A 26,792-nucleotide genomic window follows, 5' to 3' on the forward strand; every position below is an offset into this window, starting at 1 on the left:
AGTCCCTAAAAAGCAATAAAGAGACTTCTGTTACAGGTACATCACCGTGGAGGAAACTGCTCTTTGCCCAAGAAAAGCAGTGGGCATGCTGCTCTCTGTTCAGCCAGTAAAGCCCCAGTTAGTTTAAAGCACTAATCCCTGAGGGAAATAAATTGTGTGTAACATTTGTGAGATACTTGCTTTCTCAGATGGTTGAAAATATGATTTTATATTCTTTAAATGAAAGAGTTCTAAAGTATATTTGATTTAGCCAAGGTAGTGCAAAGAAAATTGTAACAAGTCATGGAAGAGAGGGACAAGGGGCTCTTTGTGACTACCAGAAAGTTCTACTGTGTCTGATTTTCAGGCCAATATGTTCATTAGAAATCCCATTTTCCCAGCAACTGCTGTGCTGTCTTTGCAAGGGTTTTCCTAAATGTGATGTACTTAGCAGGGTCTCTAGGGCCTCATCACCTAAGGAATGACATCTCAGTGCAGCTGCCATGCTCTGTGAACTAAGGCAATGTTGGTATAAATCATATGCAAAATAAATAATTAGGACCTTTCAATATATGAGATATAATTATGGACATTGAGCTGTGAGCAGATCAGGTAACTTCTTCCCAGGCCTATAGCCCAAAAGGCAAGGTCCTTATTTTTGCTCCTAAGTGCAAATCAGAATGGAAGAGCTTCCAGAGCTGCTTCTGAGCTGCTGCCACGCCCGTGGTTCCTCCTTGCCCACGGTCACTCTGTGCCAGCAGTGCCAGCACTATCTCTACATCTTCGCATTTCTATTTGATTGCTTAGTGAGATATGTCTCACACTGTTGTTGCTCCAGGGTGAGTTGTCAGAGAAGCTGCATTGAATTTACGGCAAAAGAGAAATCACCAGAAATCAAACTGGCACTGAAAGATCTTTCCATGTATTGCTTAGAGCTGAGGTGGATGAGGCACAGGAGCAAGTGGCACCAGTTGAAGCTTCGCTTTAGAGAGCTGAGGTTCTTCTTGGCATTTAGAGGCTGATCCAAGGCTGTAGAAATTAATATCTGATGCCATCCCAGCAAAAATACTAACTTTTTAATAGAATCTTCAAACATTTAGCTTTGATGTTTTAGAAACATTCATTATGATGACGAGCTACAGCAACATATTTTCACAAATAGGTTGTAATTTGCCAGTTAATTTTCTGTCTTCATATCTAGGTAGCTGATCATCCACTCTTCTCCTTTAATCCCTCTTTCAGCAACACAGACCAAAATATGGAGAGGAAATAAAAGTTTTTCATCCATTGCTCAAAAAAAAAAAATGAAATAAAGATCACCAGCGTTAAAGATACTGGGAAGAGTGGCCCATAGGAACATCCCCTGTGTTGACATGAGGACACCTGAGCAGGGAAACTCTCTGTGGTCAGCCTGGGGCAGAGCCACACAGCAGCAGGTGGAGTGTCCCCATGTCCTGCCACTCCCTGCACACTGAGGGATGCAGTGGGCAGGGTGAAGTGGAGGAGCAGAGCCAGGAGGGGGTAGAGAGCTCCATCACTATGGGCACTGCCAGCACCAGGGCAGCCCATCAGCTTTTAAGTGGTGGGATATGAAAATTCCAACCCTGAACAGATTATTTGGAAAAGGAATTTCCAATCCCTTTGGAAAAGGAATATATAAAACTGTAAAATGTAAAATATATTTCTATGGACCCTCACAGGCAGTTTGTTCTGGCTCCTTTGGAGACTCTAATGTCCTGCACATTTTTGGTTTATGGGTAAATACTTTGGGACATATATTTTCTTATAGTGCCTTTACTTTGATGCTAGGTTGAATGATCAAAAATGCTGCACAAAACATCAAATTTCCAGATCAATGTTTTAACCTGGTTTGCATAAAACTCCAGAGTTTGAGTTCTCGTGAGAGAATTTTCATCCCAGTGTAGAGTTTCTAAGACTCTCTACACATTTTGGGTTTTCTAATGTAGAAAAAACTAATTCCCTGCAGAGGAAAAACACCCAGATAACAAACCAGTTTGTTTTACGTTTGCTGTCTGCACTGATCAAGATAGAAGAGATGCAAAGACCACAAATGAAGAGATGCTATTCATAGTTTCATTTTCCAGAGATAAGGTGGCTTGGAGTATTTTTCCCTTTCTCTTAGATAAAGATGACATATGCTAATGTAGAAATCAAGGAAAATAGGGGCGTTCTAATCTGTTTGTGAAAGGGTAAACCATAGCATAGTAAGAGCAAGATTACTTATAACAGAAGGGCATCAAATCCTGGTGAACATTTCAGGTCAGGGAACATTTCAGATTCAATTCAATCCAAGCACCCCCTGAGAGCCACATGCTGTGCTCTGCTCTAGCAGATGGACCACAGGATGTCCTCAGGACTCACATTACCTTCTGTAGGTAATGGAGATTCATTACTTTCAGAAGAGTTTTAATTAATTTGAAACCATTTAAGCTTACTAACAAACACTAGTGGCACTTGGGAACTCTGAGAGGGGAAAGCACATGAGAGAGACCTTCAGAGCTGCAAGTCCTCCTTGTTTCACACAATGGTACAGTCACCAGGGCTGGCCTGGGTTGAACCAAGCTTTCCATGTTGCAATGTTATTTAGCAAGAGACAAGACATCTAAAAGAAAAAAGCCCTGACAGCAACAGGCCAGCCATGCTGTGTGTCGTGCATATTGAAAATGCTTCCCACAACCAACCATCTCTAAAAGCAGGCAGAAGGCAGTATGGATTGACTATAGAGGTCACCACTTCTCTTGTATTTTAAGATTTTTCCTACTGTCTTCTTCCAGTGTCTTCTTTTCTGGCCCAACCACTTTCATACCAGGAAAGAGAAACATTGAGCGCTCTCACATCAGAAGTCCACTCACCCTTCCTTGTTTGTCCCACTGTGCGATGACCCTGTGTGCTGGATTTCCCACTCAGCACAGCATGCAGAGGGAGGCTGAACATGCAGGACAGACAGACAGCACAAGACATTCACTCCATGGCTATGTTAGAGCTCTCCACCAGCCAGCCCCACATCACAGCTCACTTTTCATGCTGGAAGTGTTGAAAATCCACCTGCAGGCTCCTTGATGGAAACACAGCAATAGTAATTTAACAGCGAAGCAGGGACAGATATTGGTTCCCACCTGGTTGCATAAGTAAGAGCAAGCTGGCCCTTATCCATGAGAATTGGCAGGATTTCTATACCATGTGTTTCTAGACTGTGTGTGAAGCAGGCTACATTAGTGCTAAAATGTTTTGAAACATGGGAGAGTAGAGCAGTCCATGAAGATGAGCTAAGTGTTGGTGCTTTCAGAGGTGAGGCCATGCAGGAGCCAGTTTGATGTAGCAGGTGTTGGTGGCAGGGCAGTCTCAACGTAGTTTTTCCCACTTGCAAGGTTCTGGTGTCTCCAAATCTTTCTCTTTGTGGCTCAAGATTATTCATTACTTTCTCCATCACTCAAAGAGGACCTTTGTATTTTCTTCAAAGACTGGGTGTAGTAAAGCCCAGTAGCCTTAGATTTCACCCTGACTAAGCAGAGATTTCTTGATGCATCCAGCACTTTATATCTTACAGCAAAACTGCACATGGGACCTCTAAAATCCCTTTAAAAATACTCTTCTGCTGCATGAGTGGATCTTAATGGGTTGGTTGTTCCACTTGTGTCTGTCTGTCTGATTCTGGAGCTGTCACAGGATCTACAGTTTAGGAAAAGTGCCTGATTGAAAATCGGTGTGACTGCTTCAATTTCCCTTCACTTCATGGCTTCATTTGTTTTTGAGCCTGTCTCTGGAAGGCCACTCTACATACTGCTTATCACTGCTGGCTGTGATCAGTCTGTGCATTACTCAAGGAGCATATGTAGGAAGAAGGTGGTTGTAGAGAGAGGAAGCTGTTCTTGTGCCGTTTAAATTCAATTTAGCACTTGAACTTCTTCCCACTTGTCTCCTTGGATCTCATCATTTTTCTGGCTCTGCACTTTAATTTTTTCTTTCCAAGTACAAGACAGGCATTGGCCTTCCTGGCTGATAGGAATGCCACACCTAGGAGAAGAATCTCTGCTATAACAACCTCTATGACAAAACAAAGACCTTCAGATAAACCAGAGATACATCTTAATGCTTGCAAAGATACTCCTCTGTCTCAGAAAAAGAGAAACTGAGATGTGGACTGTCATCCTGCCTTCCCCTGTGGTGGGGAAACACCAGGCAGGGACTCCAAGGTGTGAGGAAATCTCAGCCTGGCCTAGAGCCATCATAAAATCATTTAGGTTGGAAAAGACCTTCACAGGCAGGGTTTCAGTAGGTGCTAAACTGCTGGGCAGTGCCAGCCTCTTCCCACTCCATGCACTATAGACATCACAAAGATTCTTCCAACCCCAAAGACCTTCATCCAGGTCAGGGCTGTTTTATAGAAAAATAGATCTTCACTGGGAAATTGGTTCGTATTTGATTGATTTTTTTCAGTTATGGAAATAAGCTGCTGTTACCACTTTTTCCTTTCATAGCACTAAATAGTTTATAAAGTGTGAAAAACAGCCAGCCTCTCATTAAGTAATACAAGCTGTTGTAAGAGCTGGAATGACACCAGAGACATGAAAGCTGGGTAATTACAGACTTACTTGAGGGATGACAGGTCTGAATATGCTTTCATAATCCAGGCAACAAACTCATAAAAGTATGTATCCCTGGTTCTTCTAGTCTCTCTTCTCATTTTTTGACAATTTCAGGATTTACTGCATTTATTTTAGAAATGAGTGGCTCTTAAACACCTTGAACAACCTACCAAGCAGATGGTTTCTACCACACCAGCATGTGTGATGGCACAGCAGTACAGACAGAGCACTTACAAATGAGCTGGGTCCGTATTCTGAATTATGTTGGCACCATTTTTTTTTGTAATTCAGAGACAAAATCACCAACATATGTAACCAATGCCCCACTGAATCAGCTGTGTGTCTGTCTGTCTGCCTCCCAGGAAAGGCAGTTTTAAACTCTCATCACTGGGTCCCTGAAAATTTCTTTGGAGATTGTAATATCTATCCATGGATAATGATACTGATATTATTTCCAAAAATTCATGTTTGATATGTCATACAGGAGATTATTCACAAGACACAGACTTGTCAAGTCTTTGTGTGTATAAATTTTAATGGCCATCCCTCATCTTTGGGACATGGGGCTGTCCCCCTGTGGTGTCCACAGGACCCCTTTCACTGGTGACACAGCCACACACTCTACTGCAAAAGGAAGACCAAACTATCAGTCTCCATGTGCAGGGATCATAGAGCCATAGGAGGCTTTGGGTTGGAAAGGACCTTAAATCTCATCTCCTTCCAACCCATTTAACATGGGCAGGGACACCTTCCACTAAACCAGGGCCCTGTCCAACCTGGCCTTGAGCACTTCCCAGGGGTGTGATCGGTCACAGCAAGGGGTTTCACACAGTGCTGTGCCTCAAAAGCTGCTAGTCCCAACCCTGAGGTGTCCTTGGTGACCAGCTGTGGCCCAGAGGCAGCCAAATCTCCTTCACAGTGGCCTGTGCTGCTGTTACCCTTGAAACCCCTGCAGTTGCTTTGTCTCCTTTTTGGTTTATCTGTGAATGCTAAAGGGGTGATGCACTGATTAACCAGTGTGTCCAGGGCTTGCCTCCAGTGCTGCCAGACCAGGGCAGCCTTTGGCAGGGCAGGGCCACCCCAAAATCACCTGGAGGCTGTCCAGTGTGGGGCTGCCCATGGGGAAGGGAATGTGTGCTGGTCAGGCAGCAGACTTGGGCTTGGGGTAGAATGGACAAGACACAGAGGGGTTGCTTGGCAGCTCCAGTGAGCAGCACATGCTCTGCCAGGGATGAGGATGCCATCAAGTGGCCAAAGCTTTATATTCACTTCCCACTTGATTTTTGTGCTTTTATATTTATGTTATATATATTTATATCGTATATATTTCTATAATTTTGAGTAGCGTTCTGCCCTCTGCTCCCTTTCCACACCAAGTTGCCCATGGCTCTCCCTGACAGCTCCTTCTGGTAGGTGTGTGCTACAGGAGAGTTTTGTCCAGGCAAATCCTGGGCTCCAATTTCAAAATTGGTTTAATTGGATGAACAATATGATGAAATATCACCATGCAACTCCACTGTGGGTCTCAGGGCTCTATAGCCAGAGAGCACTGAATGGATCAAACTTGGGCACCATGAGGGCAGGATCATGCAGATACACAGCTTGTTGTGAACTCATCAGTTTAATTAATTCATTAACCATTTTACATTATGCAGGCAGATAACACACCATTTATTTATATTAAAAAAACAGTCTGCCCAAGTGTTATCTCTGGAGATGCATGATAGTATCCATCTAAAAAACATGTTTTACATACATGCATAAAAAATAGGCAACGTGGCAATGATGAAACCTTAAATGTAGCCAGCAACAAATACTTGTGTGAAGGTTCATCAATTTTTTCCATACTGTTTATCAAAAACAGTTCCATGTGTCCTAAAGAAGGTCAAAGGCACTGTGAGCCTTCTCACAGTGAAGTCCTGAGATGAAACAATACAAGCTGATTCTTCTCCATTTTAAGTTTTGGCAGCACCCTCACTTCTGTTTTTAATCTGGGCCCCAGTGATGAGGAGGCCGAAGAACATGACCCCATTTCCAAGTCTGCCTCAGACCCAAAGTTTTAGGCACTTTCTGCTGAGATCTTCAAGCGTTGTGACCAATTTCCCCATTCATCCAGGGAGGAGGATGTAGGAGTTTCTGTTTCCTTCACATTTTTTGGAGGAAAGCTGGACAACAGCTGCTCCACATTGTCTTCAGAAAGCTTTTCTTTGAGGGCATCTGCTGAAACTGCAATCACTGGGCTTTTCCCCCAGAGCTCTTCTCCAGAGGAAGAGCTGTTCTTCTAGAATATTTCCCAGATGAAGCGTTGTCCTAGGTTATTCCCCATGTCATGTGTCCCTCTGCATGGGAGCCCCCTTGGCCTCCCCTGCCAGTGCCACCACAGTCCTCTTGTCACAGCAAAGATGGTTCTTCTTGGGCTTTGGCATCAAAAACTCCATGCTTAGAAAATAAATCATAAGGATGTTAAACAGCATAAAGAAAAATAATCATGATGTAAAAGGTCTTGGAATAATTGAGAGGCTGAGGTAGACCAAAGAGAGACTGGGCCTGCCCCAGTGATCTCAGGGGGATTCCAGCAAAGAGCTGGAGGTCTGAAGTGTACTGTGTCCTAGAGACTTCCTTTGCTGATGGTCTGCTCACTGCTACAAAGTGATGTCTGCAGGTTTTGGCAGCTGGCAAATCATGTCAGGAAGCTCAGAAGGTCTGATGAGATACTTCAAGCTGGTCCCTGGAGGGCTGCACCAGGCAAGCTGTGTAAATTAATAGGCAGCCTTCTGTATGAAATGCAGACTTATTTTATTGTTTTCTATATAAAAAAAGCAGCTTAGTCTCTGAATTTAACATCCTCCTGTTTTCCAATTTAATTTATACCTTGGATAGCAGACTGAAGTTATTGAAGCCTTTACATTTTTCATGATAATGTGTAAATTGTGCCAAACTGTTGTAGAACACCAATATTTGTATGGGAAGAGTCACACACTTTTTTGAACCTGAAAGCAAGCTGGGATTTGGTGGGAATCCAGACCTTCCCACAGAAAAAGCACCTGTGTACCCACCACATTTCCTCCTTTCCTTGTTCACCAAAGAAGCTGAGTGTTATAGCACCGTGTTGTACAAAAGACATTCCCTTGGTGATTTGAGGCGAGCTGGGTTTGGGTACATCCTTAGGGAAAGGAAGCAAGTTCTCTCCCTGGTTCAACAGGAAAAATGTCATTGGTGAAGAAGCACAACACCACCATCAGAATTACCAAGGTGTTCTTAGTCAACAGTGAAAGATTTGATAATAAAATAGTCTTTGGATCTGATTGAGCTGGTGTGATTTTCAGAGTCCTCCATGGACCACGTGCCCACAGCAGTTGCTGTAGGTGCAGGATGGGAGTCCTTGGTCAGAGCAGCTGAGCCCTCACCAACACCACACTGCTGATCTGGCTCAGGAAAGTAGGCAACTTTCTGGTCTTCTTGGCAACACTTGAAATAAGAAAGAAGGAGATTTATGAAGTACTGCAGAAAACAGCAACGACAGCAAGAAAAATATTGAGTATCTAGCTGCTAAAAAAGTTTCTTTAATCATATATTTTTAATGCTTCTCCTTTATGCAACTCTAAGTTAATGAGGGAAAGAGTGAAACAGTGGCTTGATAGTCAAGACACCCTGAAAGAGCTGAATTTCATATCTTTGGGGGTGCAAAAATTGAGGAAACAATACTGTGCAGGGACTATATAAAAATGGTATTTCAAAAATTATAAAACATTAGAGAATAGTCTCCTTTCAAATTTTTATTTCTGATTGATATTAATTAAAATAATCATAACAATGAGAACAGATTACAGTGAAGCTCCAGGAGATGTGGACTGAAAGTAAAATCCATTGGCACATTTTCAGTCTGCTCTGAATCCCACAGACCACAAGTGTGTTTGCTATTCAGGTGTAGGTACCCATGTAAGTCATATGACTTTCAGAGGATCTATATAATTGCAACTCTATCTGTAATTTGAATAAAGCTAGATGGTCTTTATGTGCTGACCTGGAAATTAGGGATTGGTCTCAGTTTGGCATCTTTTCATTGCTTTGAGAGAAAGTTCATAGCCTAGAAACATGGCTGCACTTGATGGGAATCCTCGCAGTGTATTGACCATGAGGCCCCTACAAAAGACCTGTTGGGAATGGAGCAAGGTTAGAGCATAGGAATACACTGATTATTTTAGGAAGAAAATATTGAATGAAGTCATGATGGGATTCTGAAGAACCAAACCTTTTGGGTTTGCCTGGAAGACATGCTCCCACTGCTGGTCTTAGCTGAGGTCTGCACTGGGGAAGGGGAACACATCAGAAGTCACTGGTTTGGCATCACTGTGCTCTGCACTCCCTATAGACCCCCATCTGTAGATACCAGCCAGAGGTAAAGGGTAAAAACTGGGCTCATGGAACTGGTATAAAACAGAAAGCAAGAAATCTAAAATGTCTTCCTGTGTTGTCCTACGTATCTACAGTCATAGGGTGACAGGACCATGGAGTGCTCTGGGTCGGAAGGGCCTTTCAGTTGCCTTTTTTTTTGGGCCCTGCCATGGACAGGGACACCTCTCCTAGACCACACTGCTCCAGACCTTGTCCAGCCTGGCCTTCCTTCCTTTGGCATACATAAACATGTGGGAATCACACAAACCCCGGGGTACAAGAAGGAGTTTTCATGCAGGAAATGTTTTGACCCCCAGGGCTGGGTCTGTGGGCACAGAAGGTGCTGGCAAGTGGAGAGGGAGCGGTGTGGCTGTGAGCCAGCCCAGCTGTGTGGGGACAATTTTTCAGGTTTCACCTTTGAGTGTAGAAGGAATTTCTCAATCAACTGAAAACCAGGCCTCCTCTGTACCTTGCTGAGAACTCTCTCACTACTGCCTTTGGGAAAAAAATATTTGATAGATGCTCATATTTTCCCATGAGTCTTCCTAAGGTCAAACTTCAGTGCCCATATGTAACCCAGAACTTTCTTTAATAAAGATAATAAATACCAGCTTCAAGGTTCCCTTTTTCTGGTCAATATATTTCTTTTTAAAAGATGCTGGCACATACAAGAGTGAATGATTATGTGGCTTTTAAATGCTTGAACAGTAAAGTGCTTTTGAAAAAGCCTTGTCACTCCTGATTCCTGGCCTTGACTTGTCTCCCTTTGAACCCCCTTTGCCACCAGCACCACACCCTGGTGTGTGCAAGACCTGCACAAACTGATCACTTTGGGGTGAGTCTGCTCACAATATGATGGTTCCAGGGGGTATCTCTGCTGGCCTGTTTCTCACAAAATTTCTCCATTAACCACCAAGGCTCATCACCACAAGTCACTAATCTAAATACCACAAGTTCACAACAGATGTGAAAAGAAGCATCAGCAATCAAACCCCTTTCCAGGCTTTATAACAGCAAAGTTCCCACAGCTACTGTAAAAACGATGAAAAATCTTGGCCCTGAGATCAGAAGCACTTATATTTAAGCACATAACCAATTTTTCCCCTGAAATTACTGAACTGTACTAAACATCATATCTTGTATCCAATAAATCCTAAGTATAGTTCTGACTTGTTTGAGACAGAATCAAAATATGTTCACATAGTTTAGATAAAGCTTTCAATGTGAAATTGAAGTGTTGGGACATTTAGAATATTATTTGATTTTTGGGGATGTTTTATTTTGTTAGGAAAGAGAAGTTTCTGGGAGGAAATTCAATGTTTTTGCATTATCCATAATGTAACACCAGAGACACAAGTTAAATAATAAAGTATCAGGATGAAAAGTCCAGAGACATAAATTTTTCTTATCAGAATGAACACACCTGGCAATGGAGAAAGACAAGGGCATAGTTGTATTTCTTTGTGTATATCAGGCAGCTATTTCCAGCACTGAGAATGCTGTTCCTTTGTCCCAGAATGAAAACATCCAGCCCTGGATTTGCCATTTGTCAGTTGTGAGTTTCTCAACATTTAAAAGTATTTTCCCTACGAGAGCAGGATCCAGTCTTGCTATCAACTAATTACTCAATCCTACTGATGGCTTTGGGGCAGTTGCCAGATGTGACAGCAGAAAAACTGCAAGAAGTATAGAACTCTACCAGAAAACTCTTTTAACTGTTAATTCAGGGAGGACAAGGAGGGCAGAGGATGAGGATGAGGATGGAGAGAGAAGGGAAAACCCATGGAAATTCCTGTTTCAGCCACCCTGCTGTGAAAGTGAGTAGCAAGTGGAATGCACAAGGCAGGTACCATAAAGCCCTGGCACCCTGTCCCCCATCTGATTGTCCAAGCACATTCCTCAGCATCTCTCCATGTGCTTATGCTTCACATGAATGTGACTTTCTTCAGTCAGTTGAAAAGCTGAACCAGACCTCAGGCTCCCGTGACAGCTGGCATAACATAGTGGCATGTTGAACAAACACTGAAATCACATTGACTTGTGATTTTGCAGGTTATTTTCCTGTTTGTAACTTGTTACATTTCTCTCAGAATGTGAAAATTAACACTTTGGGGCTAAGACACAACGTGCTGTTCCGATGATAAATACAGATGTATTTCAGTTACTTCCACAACCATGCCTTGGCAACACAATAAAGCTGCAAACCCTTATTCTCTGCCATTCATATTTAACTGAGGCAAAGTTTGCAGGTAGAACAAATATCTTTTATTACTCTTAACAGACAAAGTCAGAAAAGGGAGATAAGTTCTTTGGCATGCAGCCCTTTGTGTTCAAAACTAAAGCAATTCTGATTTAAGAACGCTGACAATCAACTCTATCTTGGTGCAAAATGAGGACAAGGAGTGCAAAAGCAGCATTAGTTCCACCAAAGCATTGCTCAAGGTGACCAGGCACACCCAGAGTGCCAGGACAGTCCCCTTGGAATCAGTTCATTGACACCAAAGTCAATGGGAAATATTTGACCTCTGCATTTTGCAGAAGAATCACAGAGGTAAGACTTTCTACCTCTGATTTATGATAAGTCAAATTATATCCATGATTAAGTGCACTAACATGAAATGTTGTTTGAAGTTAATTACACTAGCAGAGTGTGACTCCCAGTCATTCATTTCTTCATTATGTAACATGCATTATTACTCTCATTATTTTGATTTAGAAGGAATCTACACTATAACTACCAACTGCCATTACTGTAATTTAGCAGTAACTGGCTTTAGCTGTCTCTCAACACTGCAGATAGGTTTCTAACAGACACTGTATTTTCTAATTGACAATTAAATACCTAATAACCAGATTTAACTTCCAATATCACTTACTTTTAAGCCCTCGTTCTGGTAGCTCTGCAACATGCAGTCAAGGGTCCCTTTGTACTGGTTTAAGTAAACTCCATCTGCCTGAAGTCGACTTTTCACAACATCCATTGGAGTACATACTGCCCAGGAAACAGCTCCTGGAAAAATGCAGAAGTATTTGAATAATTCCTTCTCTGTACTTCCTTGCCCGCAGGTCAGTGAACTCAGAAATTCACATCTATCACATATTCATGTGATTTTCATGTCAGGACATTCACACCTCTCGGGCACAGAAACAGCATTTCTGGGAGAAAGTTCCCTGTTTCTGGAAGAAGTGTTCAGATTTTGGAGGTTATGCTCCTGATCAGATGCAGGCAACCCAAGAAGGGCTTCTCCAGGTGAAAATCTTCTGTGCTTCTGGTGGGACATGGACATGCCATGGGAAGAGCCTGAGCTGCCACTTGGGATGATATCAGAAAAAATGGAGTCTTCTGATAATTCCATTGTAAAGCAAAGTTTGAGCTGAGGATACAAATAACAGGTAGGTACATCTCAGGCTGCCAGGATGAGGCTCCATGCAGTGAGATACCCTGTCATTCCTCTAAAGAAATGCCTGTTTCCACTGATCTGAGCTGAGTGGGATGGTTTGCCTCTGGAAAGATCAGTACATGCAATCCATGGGCCAGCTGGACAGACAAGAGTTTGTCTGAACCAAGTGAGTGTTGGGACACACTAGAAAAGCTATCCAGAGGCACCAGGGCCCTCTTTATGTGAGAAGAAATGGAGAAGGCATTTTGTTAGCATTACCTGAGCTAAGGATTGACTTGCCCTTATGGATCTGCAATTTAGAAATGGCCAAAAAAGTGGGGAGTGGGAGTAGGGGTGACCTTTCACATGGTAGGGGATGCACGTGCCAGTTTTACTGGTAAGTCTACACATGGACAAAAGATCAGTAACAGCCAACTGGGCTTCTGCTAGGTGTGGGTAGGTGCACACCCTCATGGTGGGCAGCCAACAGGTTGAAGTCCTCTTCTGGAGGCATCTTGGCTTCCACATATCCCTGGCAATGTGATTGGCAGGCTGCCCTGAGGCATCCAGGGAGATGAAAGCACTGTCTGTTCTCCTCTTCACTGACAATGAGCCCAATGAAGGTCTGAGAACCACTTCCATAACGTTTGTCAAGTCATAAAGTGCAGCTGTGGTGCCAGGGAACCCTGCCCTGGGGAAGGAAGGTCATTCAGTCCCATGTCCTCTGCTGGCGTTCAGGAGGATGCGGTGGCCCTTGAGTCACCCTCGTAATCTGCTGAGAACCTTCCTGCTCTTGTTTTGCCAATGCTGTGAGGAAGTAAAGGTGCTTACCTGCTACACCCCCTGCCACCCAGATAGAGAAGGGATTAGGAGCAATGCTTCCATCAGGAGTTATCCAGTCACAGAACATCGCGTACGGGATGAAATAGGCGCAGTACCCAGGAACATCCCGCAGGAGCATTGCTACATTGCCTCGGTATACTCCTGCTATCCCCTCTTTCTGTATGATTGTCCTTAGGCAGTGAATTGGGCCTCGGTACACGGGAGATCCGGGAGCTGTGGAATTTAGTTTAACATTTGCTGCAAAGGAAAACAAACCACAACTGTTAGAATAGATATATTGGCACAGAACTGCTCTCCAAAGCCCAATGCCGTTGATTAGAAGTCACTGCCATCCAGTTGCTAGGGTTAACAGATAGTATGGGGAAAAAATTTTAGGAGAGAGTATTTAGGTCCATTTTCAGAAAATATTTAGACACTTCAAGACAGATTTTTCCTTAGATGTATGGCCTACCTCCCAAGAGGTATGTGCCCAGTGAGACATCCAAATAAGCTGAAGGCAATGTGCCAGATTTTCATGGATTTTAAGTTAAACTTATGCCAAGTCATATATTTGAAAGCCTTAACATCTCCAGAGTCTGGACCTTCCCATGCAGACCAGGTTGTTTTTGTAAAAGGCATTAGGTTGCTAAGCTGCATGGAGGCTTTAAAAATGGATATAATATTTTATCAAAGCAACAGAAAAATGACAGCATTTCACAGTTAAAAACGCCATTACTGTAATTGTGAGAAAGGTGAAATGCTGAAATCCAAGTGGTTCAGCTCTGAAGCTGCTCCATGTCTTCTTTAGTCTGTACATGTGCTCTGGTGGCGTTCACTCCATGCTGGCAGCCTGCAGTGGAATTCAGCTGCTGTCTAGAGCCCCTTCTGCCTGCAGCTTGTGCACAGGGAGCAGCCACCCACTGCCATCCTCTCGTGTCCCTCCCTGACCCATCCTGCTCGCACCTGGGCTATCTGGAACCCTGGGTGAAATAACTCAGCGGTTTTTAAATGTAAATGGGAAACTTCTGGTTTTGAACAAAGGAGGAAGAAGTAACCCAGGTTTATGGGCAACTGTATATGAGACTGAGAGCGTGCAGAGGGAGATGGGGAGCTGGCATTGCTGCTGGCAGCCATGGTGCTGCTGCTGGGATCTCCAGGGGACCCCACAGCCCAGGGACTCACAGTTTCTGCAGCTTCTGGTCTTGAGCAGACCTGCCTCATGTTCCTTTACATTCTGACTGGCTGGAAATGCCATTGATAAAAACCCTACTCTTGAGCTGAACAGGATAGGGTCCAACCTCAGGCAAAAGGGGGAATTTTTAGCCCAACTGCAGCAGCACAAGGTAGCAGCAAGCCCAGCCTTGAACAAAGTTGTTGTAAAGCTCTGCGTATGTATCAAGGACCGGCAGAGACAGGAAGAAGAACCTCTTGCTTCCTACCTTTGTTGTATGGCTGTGTTTGCATCTGTAGCCTTATCTTGACCAGTTCCACGGGAGTGCCAATGCCCACAGAGATGACCCCTGCCACGATGCTGGCCAGAGTCATGTCGGTGAGCGACGGCGCCGCGGCCGGGTCCCCGTGGCGGAGCTGGCTGAGGAACCGCTGCGTGTTGCTGAAGACACCGAACACCACGGAGCTGTAGATGCCAATGCTGGCCAGTGGGAAGGACATGCCCTTGAAGAAGCCTGTCAGCTACCCAGGAAAGGGAGCAGGGCTTAGAAGACTGAGCAGGACTGAGCAGTGTAAACCCCAGCTTGTCTATCAGGTTAGAAATCGCACAATGACACAATGGTTTGGGTTGGAAAGGACTTTGAAAGTCATCTCATTCCAATCCCCTGCCATAGTCAGGGATGAAATGCAAATCCAAGTAGCAGATGTCTTCTGGATCCAACTGTTTGCACATGCTGAGCAAAGGAAATTGGTTCATGCTGCTAAAGGCTTATAAAGATTGTGCAGAATACAGGATATGGTTGAAAGCGCAGGAACCCAAGTAAAAGTGCCTCATACAGCATTTGTTCTGGCTTCACCAAAGTCAGCAAAATCCCTCTGGGAGACCTTTGCCAGTGGGGTCAGGCAAAAGAGTCACTGTGGATGCAACCCATGTGGAGACAATGATCATTCCATGCCAGAGATCTCTCTCTTCCCTACATGAGTCACCAAGTGGGTTACCTTAGAGTTAGGCAAGAGAAGGCTTTTGATTTGCAGGCTCAATTGCATAAACTTTATTGGTCTTTATATAACTGCTGGTGTCAACAGCATTTTGTACAATTGCATTATGTATTTATCTATTTATTGACTTGCACTTTCTACCAGCACATTTAAAGTACAATGAAGTACTTACAGACTCATTTCTGTACACAGTGAGAACACACTTGAATGTATTTCCATATCCTTGTCCAGCTTGCAAACGAGTCTGCAAAAGACATTTGTAAAATGTGATTAAAATCCAATGCTTGCAGCCCAGTGGAGGCTCATGCTATGTAAACAATGTGTACTTTGCTTTGAGAGCAAGTCCTTCCCTAGTCGTAAAGAGAACTGAGCAATAAAATAAGATATACATGCATCCACCCTCTTGAACTTTGCCAGAAGCAAGGCTAAGCAAGATCTCACAGCCTGAAGCTCTCTGCAACATCTGGAATCAATGGCTGTCAAATTGCTCTCCAGTCTGGACCAGCCACCCTGACCCGGCACAGCAGGCTGCTGGTGTGCTGTGCTGTCATTGGCAAGGGCCTGATTTATGTGGAAATTGGAGAGTTGTGTGGTCTTCTCCGTTTGGAGACTCTCAGGGAAGGCTGGGATGTGTTGCAGAGGGGAGAGCTGACCTCCCCTGGGAGACTTCTGGGGCCCTTCTGCTCCATAGTGGATTTTAAGAGATACTAATTGGAGCTAAAATAATTCAGCACTATCTCAGAAATTCTCCATGCTTCACTCAAAAGCACAGTTTCATATAATTCAAAAAAAGACATCTTATTTCTGGAAAGCAAATTGGTTATACACCTTCTAACAGATGTAAGAAATGGCATGTGAGTCACAACAAAGCCTACAGGATTAAGCATTTCTGCTTCTCATATGTATATATTTAGATCATCTTTCATTCAAGCTGCTCACAAGATTGCACTAGAAACATCCTAACAAGGGATGAATTTTTTGGGCTTAGAGGTGTGCAAGGAAATGAAAACACTGTTCACTTCACAGCACCTCAGGCTTCATCTTGGCTGAGGCCAGAGCTCATTTTTAATAGAAAGACAAACATGTTCCATCAGGAATATTTTTAGGAAATGGGGAAAAGAATTCTGACTATATTTATCAGCACTATCAGCATCATTTATTAATGAAGACTGAAGGGACACTGCCAACCTGCACTGGAGGGCTGGTGTCCAATCCCCTCTGCTGGCTCAGCTCTGATTCATGCCAGGGTGAAGCAGGAAATTATTTGGGAATTTCAATCCCAAAGAAATGCGTGTCTGCCAGAGTTCACAACTGGTGGGAGCTTTTGGATGGCAAACAGCAGGTTGGATGGCACAATCATTTGGTCCAGAGCTCTGCAACAGGCTGTCAGTGCTGCCATGGGACCCTGGCAGGAGCAGGAGGGACCAAAGTCTGTGTTCACCCCTCAGCTCTCCCCTCACCCCAGGATGGCTCCATGCAGCTGTTTGCACACATGGAGTGTCCCTGCTCCTCTCCAGGCCTGGCCAGAGACCACAGAGAGGCAGCAGCAAAAGCAGAGTATTTACTGAGCACTCAGAACAAGCTGGTACATGAAGATGCTGGGATGGCTCACACAGCACAAGCTGTGCAATGTGGGCAGGCCATGGGTGCAGACTGGGCACACCGTGACTCACACTGGGGATAACGGGACAGGGGAAGGTGGCTGGACCCTGAGTGACCCAGGACAAGGTGACCCCAGTGCTAGCCCTGAGTTCCCTCCTGGCTTCAGTTTAGCCCAGACATTTCCACTTTGACTTCATGGGCTTGTTTGTTTGTTTTTTTTTTCTTTTACCCAGTAACCAGGTATTTAGAGATTCAAGTTAATATATTTTTTGAGTAACTGGGGGCAGCTGAGTGTCCTCACAATCTGGTTGTCACACACATGTCCCTTAGCTAATCTGTTAACACCTGGCACTGAAATCCTTGCTGGCATCTGTGACAAAGTCAGCTGCTACCAGTATGGATATACCTCTGGAAAGTTCTCCTTTTTGTTATGTCTTGATTAGATAGGACTCTTGGGTGACACCCAGAAGCTGAAGAAAGTTCTGGGGAAATGAATGCAATGGATAGGATGAAAAGTAAGTAAAGGCACAACTTTTAGAGTTTTGCCAGGAGGTAGGAAAAGACAGCTGCTGGAGTTTGATGGAAGCTGCAAAGAGATGGCTGAAGGGGGAAGGGATGGCTTGATGGGGATCTGTGGTGTAGATGCCACTTACCCACAGAGCCTTATACTCAGTTCTGCCTCCTCCCCCGGATGGGGAAAGCCCCCTGATCCCCTGGAGGCTGCAGATGCTGCTGAGCAGCCCCTTTGCTGGCCTAGTGCTGTGCAAAAGCTCTTTTCCACTTTCCTGTTCCTGAATCTGGAACATAACAAGTCTGCCTTATTGGTATTCCCAAGGCAAAACCTTGCCCAAAGCCAAGAGCAGCAGAAGGGGCAGCCTGACAGTTGTCATTATAACCAATGAAGGATGGGCTTGCTCTTTCTTGGCATCTAGTAACTCGATGTTTCCAAGCAGGATTCTCATAGCCAAACTCCCCCAAACCAGGCAGTGATGCCATGACCACCAGCCTGAGGCAGGGATTGCCTTGGCAGCACTGGGCAGAGCCTGCCTTTGCTGCCTGTGTTCTGCCCATGGCTGGGTGGTGTGGGCAGCCTTGTGCTCCTCCCACGTGGGCTCTGCACCCACCTTTGCACAGGGATGCCCTTGGAACTGGCATCACTTTAGCAGCTCAGAAGGAATAGGGCTGGCCAGGCATCTCCTGATGCCAAGAGAGCCTGGTATCTGCAAGGGGATGGCTGTGATGGCTGGGGAAGGGATGTGGTGTGGGCCACGCTGGGCATCCTTGGCATCACCCTCCAAAGGTCTCGAAGGTGCCAACATCACCAGTGGCTTTTGGGTTTGCCACAACTGGCAGCCCTGCCTGGTGCCAGAGCCAGGCTTGAGCCAGAGCAGAAACAGAGTCACAGAATTGGAGAACAGCTCGAGTTGGAAGGGATCTTTTAAGGTCATTTAGTTCAGCCTCCCTGCAGTGAGAAGGGACATCTCCAACTAGACCAGGTTGCTCAGAGCCCCATCCATCCTGCCCTTGAATGTTTCCAGAGATGATGGGCATCACCACATCTCTCTGAGCAGCCTGTGCCTGTGTTCTACCACGTTTTTTGTACAAGACTTCCTTGTATCTAATCTAACCCTGCTCTCTTTCTGTTTAAAACCAGAACCCCTTGTCCTATCACAATGGGTCCTGCTAAAAATTATGTCTTTAGGACCCCTTCAAGTGCAGGAAAGCTAAAATAATATTTCTTTGGAGCCTTCTATTATTCAGGCTGAACAATCCCAACAAGGGCAGAGAAGCTAAAGTGATGAAAGCTGCCCAGAAATGCCTGGGCAAAAAAAGAAAGGAATAGGATCCTCCTCTCTGTCTCTGCATCATTAGGGGGGTCAGTTTGGTTGAGTCAGGATGCACTGGTGTGTGCATGGGCTTGTCTGCATCATGCTGACAAATACCTTCTTGTTTCTCTAAATCCTTCCGTTGGGAGGAATAATTATCAGGTGGGAATCATAAACACTGTGTGTCACAGCCCTGGGATAACAATTTCAGCACTCTGCCCTTCCAACCTTACCAGCACTAGGAAAACATAAAAATGTGCCTGCAGCAAAACAAATACAGTTCCTTCATTGCCCTTTGAATACTAGTCTGTGGCAAAGTTCAATAAAACATTGGCAGAATTGTTCAGCAAACCACATATTAAGTAAGGACAGGTTAATTTTCAGCATTAATTCTCCACAGAGGAACTGACACGTATCAGTCAGTTCTTTCAGTTTCTCATTCAAAATGAGCATTGGAAAGGAAGAAAGTCTGTGAAAACATTCCAAATTCCCCTTTGGGATAAGTGAAGGTCCTTTGAGGCATCAGCTAGAGAGAAGGTCTGAACTGGTGGAGGTTTGGGTGGTGACATATGAGCACAGCTCGAAGTGTTTTACCTTGACCGTGTCCAGGGGATGGCCTGCAACCACACTGGCAATTCCTGGGGATGAAAGCAAAGTATTATGCAAAACACTGAAGCTTTTGTAGCAGGGCAGGATGCAATGGGTTTGGAGGAGAGAAGAGATTTCCATAGGAACAGTTGTAAGGGGCCTAGCCAGAGCAATGATCAGCATGATGCCCTGTGCCTGACAACAGCTAAAAGCTGGGCTTAAACACTTTTCTGTGTGCACTCTCCTGTCCTCCTTCAGCTTTACATCTCAAAGGCACCAGAGATGGAGATGTCATGTTTGTATATCCTGTCCAGGACCAACCCCTTTTGCACTCCTGTAATCTCACACAAATTTTTAGCCTCGGGATGGTGAGATTCCTGTTCAACACATGGCAATGTTTTCTCCTGGCTCAGAGTGATGTCCTAGCTGACTGCTAATGGGACCTGTAAACTCCTCATCCTTTGCTGTTCTGAGAGCAGTTTATAGAGGTACCTGTCAGAGAGGATTCAGACACAGATGATCCTGCCCTGTATAGATCTCTCCAGTGCCATCCTGCCTTCATCTCCACGGTTTTCTGTGGAGAAATTGGCCCACATTCTCTTACCATTCACCCACCTACTCACACTGCTCACTGCCAGGAGCTCTCATGGCATACAGAGCACAGTTTGGTTTCCCTCTTCTCCAGGAGAATGGAACACCTGTGTGCCATGGCCAGGATATGGTTTTGTGTGTTTGTTGCAAAAAACACTGGCAAGTTTTAGGGTTTGTTGGGAGTTGGTAAATTTTGATGCTCCCTCACCAGCAAATCTCTGTGTAAACCAGTGCCCACAGGGGGACTAAAGTAATTTCTCACTCATAGTGAGAAATAGTCTTTTCAGTACTCTTCATACTGAAAGAACATTATGTCCTTGGTCAACATATTATGACTTTTCTAAAAATATGTTGTAAAATGTCCCCTCTCCTCCAGGATCCAGGACCACCCATGGTCTAGTGTGTGCGCATGAAAACTCTCAGCTGCCCCTGCTGCTGAGTGCTGCTGGCTGTTCACCTCCCAGGACATCCTGTCCACACTGCCAGGGGTGTGCAGCAACAGCACAGGGTGGTGGGGCAGAGGGAGCAACCACAGCCTACAGAGATACAAAAATCAGCTCCTCAAGCAAACTTTTGGCAGAGATTTTGGGTTTTTTAGTCTGCTAACTTATTAACCTCATCTGGCAGACACCTGTGAGCCACCTCACACCCAGCTCCTGTGTTGGGTCTGAAGGGTCACCCGAGCAGAGGTTTGCTCTTGTGGTGCCACAGTGGCCCCTCTGTCCTGCTGCAGCCCTGGGGGAGCAGAGCTGGTCACCCTCTCAGCTGGCAAACCCACTGGGCATCTCAGTTCTCTAAACCCTGTGCCTGACGCTTCTATGTGTCTTTTGGCTTCCTTTTCTTTCTGTTACCCGTTTCCCGGTGTGTGCCAGCGGAATTCCCAGCAGACAGGACCAATCCCTGCCCTGGCGGCGGGGGGAGCCCGGCAGTGTCTCTCCCGGGGATGGGGACACGGGGACAGCTGCCAGCCCCCGTCCGAGCCCGGCGGTGCTTCCAGCCACGGGGACAAGGATGGGAGAGCCGGCGGGAGCTGGTGGCGTGCGGGCTGGAAGTTGTTCTAAACTTGAAATTTAACTATTCCGCCCATGGGAATTAAACCGCACTTGCGAACCAAAGCAAAGCAAACCATGGGAGACGCCGGGCGGAGGCACAGACCGTGGGTGACCCGGCGGGTTTTTGTCCCCGGGCACCTCCGCCGTGCGCCCTTCGCCGCCTCCCCACCCGCGCTCACGGCATCACTCACCGCCCACCAAGCCGGCCACGAAGTCCTGCACCTGGACGCTTCCCATGGTGCTGCCGAGCCCGTCCCGCGGGGCTGGGCTGGGGCCCCGGCGGGCAGGGGCTCCCCGCGGCTCCGTGCGCTCCGGCCCGCGGCTTCCAAGCGCTGTGACATCACACACCGCAGCTTAAAGGCACGGCGGGGAGCGGAGACACCGCCCGGCGGGGCGGGGAGCGGGCCACCGGGGGCTGTGCATCATCCCGGGGCTGCGGATCATCCCGGGGCTGTGCATCGTCCCGGGGTTGTGCATCGTCCTGGGGCTGCGGATCATCCCGGGGCTGTGCATCACCCAGGGGCTGTGCATTATCCCGGGGCTTGTGCATTACCCCGGGGCTGTGCATCGTCCCGGGGCTGTGCATCGTCCCGGGGCTGCACATCACCCCGGGGCTGCGGATCATCCCGGGGATGCAGATCATCCCGGGGCTTGTGCATCACCCCGGGGATGTGCATCACCCAGGGGCTGTGCATTATCCCCGGGCTGTGCATCGTCCCGGGGCTGCACATCATCCCGGGGCTGTGCATCATCCCGGGGCTGTGCATCATCCCGGGGCTGTGCATTATCCCCGGGCTGTGCATCGTCCCGGGGCTGCACATCATCCCGGGACTGCACATCGTCCCGGGGCTGCACATCATCCCGGGGCTGCACATCATCCCGGGACTGCACATCATCCCGGGGCTTGTGCATCATCCCGGGGCTGCGGCGCCGAGCAGCAGCAGCAACAGCATCGCTCCTTGGGCAGAGAGCAGGGGACGGGCATCAGCGTCAGCGGGGGGAAAATACAGGCATGTGGGGAAGATCATGTGCGAATTGGAGATGTAAGTACAGAGATAAAGATTATTACACCCTTAATGAGTTGAAAAATACCTCCGCTCCCTTGCCACGTTGAAATGACTGCGTCGTCGTTTGAGGAGATACTCCCAATTTCTGTATAATCTTAACAGAAGATAACCCAAATTTCTGTATTTTAGAAAGCAATGAACAAATGCCCCCTGAACCAACAATTTTCTTATACATCTGTTACATGCTTCTCCCTCTGTCCTGTCTTTTCCAGGGTCAAGATTCCAGATCTGGTTTATTCTGTTTCCATGCAAGACATTCCTTTTCACCCTCCTCAGTCATTTTTGTTTAAAGTCTTTCAACTGTGCAGCCAGAACCACAAGTGATAGGAAAGAACCACTCAGCAGAATAAAGGTATTTTCTGTTTTGATCTCAATCCCTTTTCTGGGAATTCCTAACATGCCTTGCTGACTGGGGCTGAAGGCTGGGCTCTCTCTTGAAATATGAATACCTGAACTTGAGCCCAACCTGGCTGTTGTGTCTCCTCTGTGGCACTTTCAAATAATAAATCTAAAGTCTTACACCTGAACAGCACCTGGCCACTCAATGCAGGACCCCCTCACGATCCTCAGTCGTGAATCTTGACCCTCCTTGTACTCACCAACTCCATCAGAAATGTCCTCTTGCACTTCAGGGGCATGATTACTCTGAAAAAGATGTCTTGGCCATTGGCCACTGTACACATACATCTGGCTGAGGTTTATTCTATTTCCAAAGCAAATTTTATTCTGTCTAGGCTAGATTTCTGTAGGTGGCAGTTCCTTGGGTCAGTTTTGGAGGCTTTCTGGCAAGACTGGCATCAGGTTTGCTGCATTGCCTTCCTTAAATGCAAGATCAGATTTTCTTGAAATGTGTTCTGTCTGCATGTTCTGGTAACTACAGAAAACGTTGGTAGCCCATGAGCAGGAAATCCTGAATGCCAAAATACTGGCTGAAAATATAAATATTTAAATTTTCCCTTAAAAAGTTGGTATTTCCATTGCTAAATTAATATATTCCACAAAAAGGCCCTAAAACAATGTTCCCTTATGTGCATGCACATATACACAGGAAACCTTATCACTGAGTTGGCTGAAGGGGGCTTTTGTCTAGAAATTGCTTGTAGAAATTTAATATTGTGCGCATGGTTATCAGCTCAGATAATCTACACCTGAAACTTTAGATTTTTTTCAATGCATGTAACAATGCTCATTCTTCTTGAGGAAGGTTTTCCTCAAGCATCAGTTCTCTAATGGATTTTGAGGGGGACTGTGGTCCTGGATAAATGTTGGAGAGAACATGTGTGCACAAGTACTGTGGAAACTTGTCAGTTATTTGTTTTCTCAAACTTGCTTTCGTCTATGTAGAGAAAACATTCCACATATACACTAACACAGAAAAAGGGTTTTGTCCTCATTTTTCATGCAGGCTTTCTTGCAAAACCAGAAGAAAAGCTGAATGAGGTAATTATTCAGATAGCAGCATTAATCATTAATCATATGAATTCTCTTTAACTGGGAGTAACATATTTCCATGCCAGATTCAGAACATCTGCTAACTCAGGGAGAATACTGGACATGGTCTTTGTGCAACACTGAACCTGGAGCTGAAACCACGTTATGGAGAGTTTAAACAACTCCTGGCCTAGAGGAGGGAGGCTGGGACAGACTGAGTGGAGATGCCCTTGCAGCTGTCCCAGGGGTGCAGGATGCTCGAGGCTGCTGCTGACAGCAGTGCCCTCACACCCAGTGTGGGCTGGGAGCTGTGTGCAAGCCTGGACAGTCAGTGTTTGCTCAGCCCCTCAATGCCCTGCTCCTCGATGGTTTGTGAGGGGTTGTTTGTCCCTGAAGCACAGTGGCTGCCACTCAGACAGGGTTCATCCTTAGTGCCAGCTGTGGACTGGGAGCAGGGGAGCCACTCCAGGCTGAGGCAGCTCTCTGGTTATCACTGGTGAACTGTGCTGCAGCTTCTGCTGCTGCTTTAAGCCTTGTGGAGGGTGTCCCTGCCCATGGCAGGCACGTTGGAACTGGATGAGTTTTAATGTCCCATCCAACCCAAACTGTTCCAGGATTCTATGGTTCTGTGATTTTTACCAAACTGGACTGAGCTGATACCACTAAAGCAAAGCTGCTTTTGGGCAGTGGCTCTGGCAGGAGCATCTTTGCTGTCAGAAGTACCTTGCAGCATGCTGCCACATCCTGCCCATGGGCTGAGAGGCTCGGGGCTCTTCTCTCCACCTGCTGCTGTCAAATACAGCTCTGTTTGTTGAGACACACCCCCCCATCTCCCAGCTGGCAGGACATCTCCTGATACTGGTTACAGGCAGCAGAGACCTATGGAAAACTGGGAAGGGATCCATCCTTTCTGCTGCTCTGAGTCCCAGCCTGGGCTTGTAGCCACTCTCAAGTGCTGGTCAGAGGGGGATTAAGTGTGGTTTTGATTAGGAATGAGGAATTCTCTTCCCCCTGCCAAGAGGGGGAACAGGGAGATTATGTCATCCTGAACACTCTGGATTCTGCCTCCTTCTCAATCACAGTCCCCTTTTTTTTTTTTTTTTTTTTTTTTTTTTAACAGTACCACTCTCTTTTGACCAGCTTACGTAGTTTCCACACCAGGTTTATAACGCTACCAATAAAAAGGAAGGAATTTCCCATGTCTTACCTGGAGCTGTGTGTTTTCTCTGGGAGAACATTGCAGTGAAAGAACTGGGTCAGACTCAGGAACTTGTGGTAGATTCACAGTTAACTGCTCTGGGAATTTAAGAATCAACTCAGCAGGGACAGAGTATGTTAGAGATAGAAAGGAGTTATTAATTTTGTATCCATCTGTTAATGATTTCTGGGCTAGGATGCATTTAGCTGTAAATTCATTTTCAAATTACCTTTAAATATTCCCTTTAAATTCCTTTAAAATATTAACCTGTCAGTACAAAATAATGGCTTAAGCTGCTGGATGAGGTACAAGTAAAATGACATTAAACCTCACTGCTGCAGCCAGAGTCACTGGTACCAGATTTATAATGCTTGGTGTCTCGTTGAGGGGCTGAGTTGCATGAGCAGAGCCAAGTAAATTAAAAAGCAGTGTACAAACAGTCTGAAGCAATGTGTAAGTGGTGATAGGAGGACAACTTTATGGCTAGAGCAACCAGACAGATGCAGGCTGTGGGAAGACATGTCAGGGGGCACATAGCAGAAATAGTTTTCCCCTCCAGGAGCTACCAAACAAGCCTGTTTCTGTAGGCAGCAGAACGAGTGCTTGCTCTGAAAGAATGTACATGGCACATGAATTAGAGGCTACAAACACACCAGAAACAGGCATGGAGGGTCCTACTGTGAACAGCTGAAAAGCTCTTCTCTGCTCTTGCTTGCCCAGGACCTGGGTAGGGTTTACTGGAGGAGAAGCATTCCAGGAAGAACTTGGCAGTGAAAGGAATCCTCTGGTCTTTTCATCATCTGTATCTATATAATCCATATCATAGATCATATCATATCATATCATATCATATCATATCATATCATATCATCTCTCTATCCATTTTTTTTAGGGAACTCTTCTGATGAATGCCTGAAGTAACTGGTATCCCATGAGAAGATCTCTCTGCAGATCTACAGGCAAGACCCAGCTGATGTAGTTCCATGGTGCTGCACAGACCTGGGACCAGCTGCCCTCAGCCTCCAGCACCAGGTATCTAACATATCTAACATATCTAACCTATCTAACCTATCTAACATATGTAACATATCCCCCAGATCCCAGCCTGGCTGAGCACCAGCCAACAGTCAGGGCAGACATTCCATGAGCAGCTCTCAAACACCATCCAACACCTTTTCTTGAGAGCAATGAGCAGCCCTGTCCACTGCACCGAGCTCTTCCTCTGCCACAGGTTCTGGAGAGCAGGAGAAGCAGCAGTATCTGGAGCTGGGTGAGCTGCAGCCACACTCCCAGCCAGGCAAGGCTGACTGTCCCACAAACTCAGGAGGTTTTGGCTGAGATGAGCCAGCTCAGCAGGACGTGCTTGAAGCTGAGAGCAGAGCAATGCTGTAAAAGCCAGCTGCAGTATGGCAGCAAAGGTGTTCTCTGGCAGGGGGAGACAGCCAGCTGTCACTCCTGCTCCCATTGCCTGGGTTCATTTTCCACACAGCAGCTATTGATAAAAGCTGGAAAGAGCAGAAGTTTTCCTGGCAGAAGCAGCTGGGCAGGCAACATGTGGTTGTACTGCTAATGAGTGGAGCACTTTGCCCAAAGTCATGAACAGGTTTCCCTGTCTCCCTGTTTCAGCCCCACCATACTTCATGGTCAGGTCATAGAACCACAGAATGGTTTGGGTTGGAAGGCACCTTAAAGATCCTCTCATTCCACCCTCCTGCTGTGGGCAGGACACCTTCCACTAGGTCAGATTGCCCAGGGCTCCATCCAGTCTGGCCTTCAACACTCCCAAGGATGAGGCATCCACACCTTCCCTGGGCAACCTGCTGCAAGCTCACAGTAAAGAATGAGAAGGTCTTGGGAAAAGGGCTGGTGGCCAGGAGGAATCTTCTCAACACTTAAGACAGGATTTATTCCTTTGAGCTTTACATTTTCCTTCTCAGTTCTCTGCCTGGGCTGGTCATGGCAGCCCCCTTGGACATCTGAGATGAGCTTGTGACTTGTCATCCAGTGGGAACCTAAGGTCAGGTGTACACAGTCCCACTGCAGACATCCACATTTAGGTAAAATAGTCCCCACTCTTGTTTTCCA

General features: G+C 46.0%; 1 protein-coding gene across 3 annotated transcripts; it reads right to left on the reverse strand.

Moving 5' to 3' along the window:
* Nucleotides 1-6,290: 6,290 nt before the first annotated feature.
* On the reverse strand, nucleotides 6,291-21,367 carry SLC25A48 (solute carrier family 25 member 48). 3 transcript variants are annotated; one of them, XM_015642310.1, is made up of 8 exons: nucleotides 21,203-21,327; nucleotides 19,375-19,418; nucleotides 15,525-15,596; nucleotides 14,623-14,875; nucleotides 13,193-13,441; nucleotides 11,858-11,991; nucleotides 8,611-8,740; nucleotides 6,291-8,054 (listed from the first exon to the last, which is right to left on the reverse strand). In XM_015642310.1, the coding sequence occupies exons 1-7, from the start codon at nucleotides 21,246-21,248 to the stop codon at nucleotides 8,618-8,620; spliced, it is 921 nt and encodes a 306-aa protein (XP_015497796.1). In that variant the 5' UTR covers nucleotides 21,249-21,327; the 3' UTR covers nucleotides 6,291-8,054; nucleotides 8,611-8,617. The 3 variants fall into 3 exon arrangements, with proteins under 3 accessions (XP_015497796.1, XP_015497794.1, XP_033373650.1); XM_015642308.1 differs by lacking the exon at nucleotides 19,375-19,418 and having other exon boundaries at nucleotides 21,203-21,367; XM_033517759.1 differs by lacking the exon at nucleotides 8,611-8,740.
* Nucleotides 21,368-26,792: the final 5,425 nt, after the last annotated feature.

The sequence above is a fragment of the Parus major genome, chromosome 13 (assembly GCF_001522545.3).
Source record: "Parus major isolate Abel chromosome 13, Parus_major1.1, whole genome shotgun sequence".
NCBI lineage: Eukaryota > Metazoa > Chordata > Aves > Passeriformes > Paridae > Parus > Parus major.

What these genes read in the sequence shown, in the direction of transcription:
- SLC25A48 (XM_033517759.1), bottom strand. Translation starts at nt 21,248, where the DNA reads ATGGGAAGCGTCCAGGTGCAGGACTTCGTGGCCGGCTTGGTGGGCG. An exon ending in CTGTGTACAGAAATGAGTCT is followed by an intron (nt 14,876 to 15,524) that starts GTAAGTACTTCA and finishes TTTCCTGGGTAG; the next exon opens with CTGACAGGCTTCTTCAAGGG. An exon ending in ACCAGAACGAGGGCTTAAAA is followed by an intron (nt 8,055 to 11,857) that starts GTAAGTGATATT and finishes TCTTATTTCAAG; the next exon opens with TGTTGCCAAGAAGACCAGAA.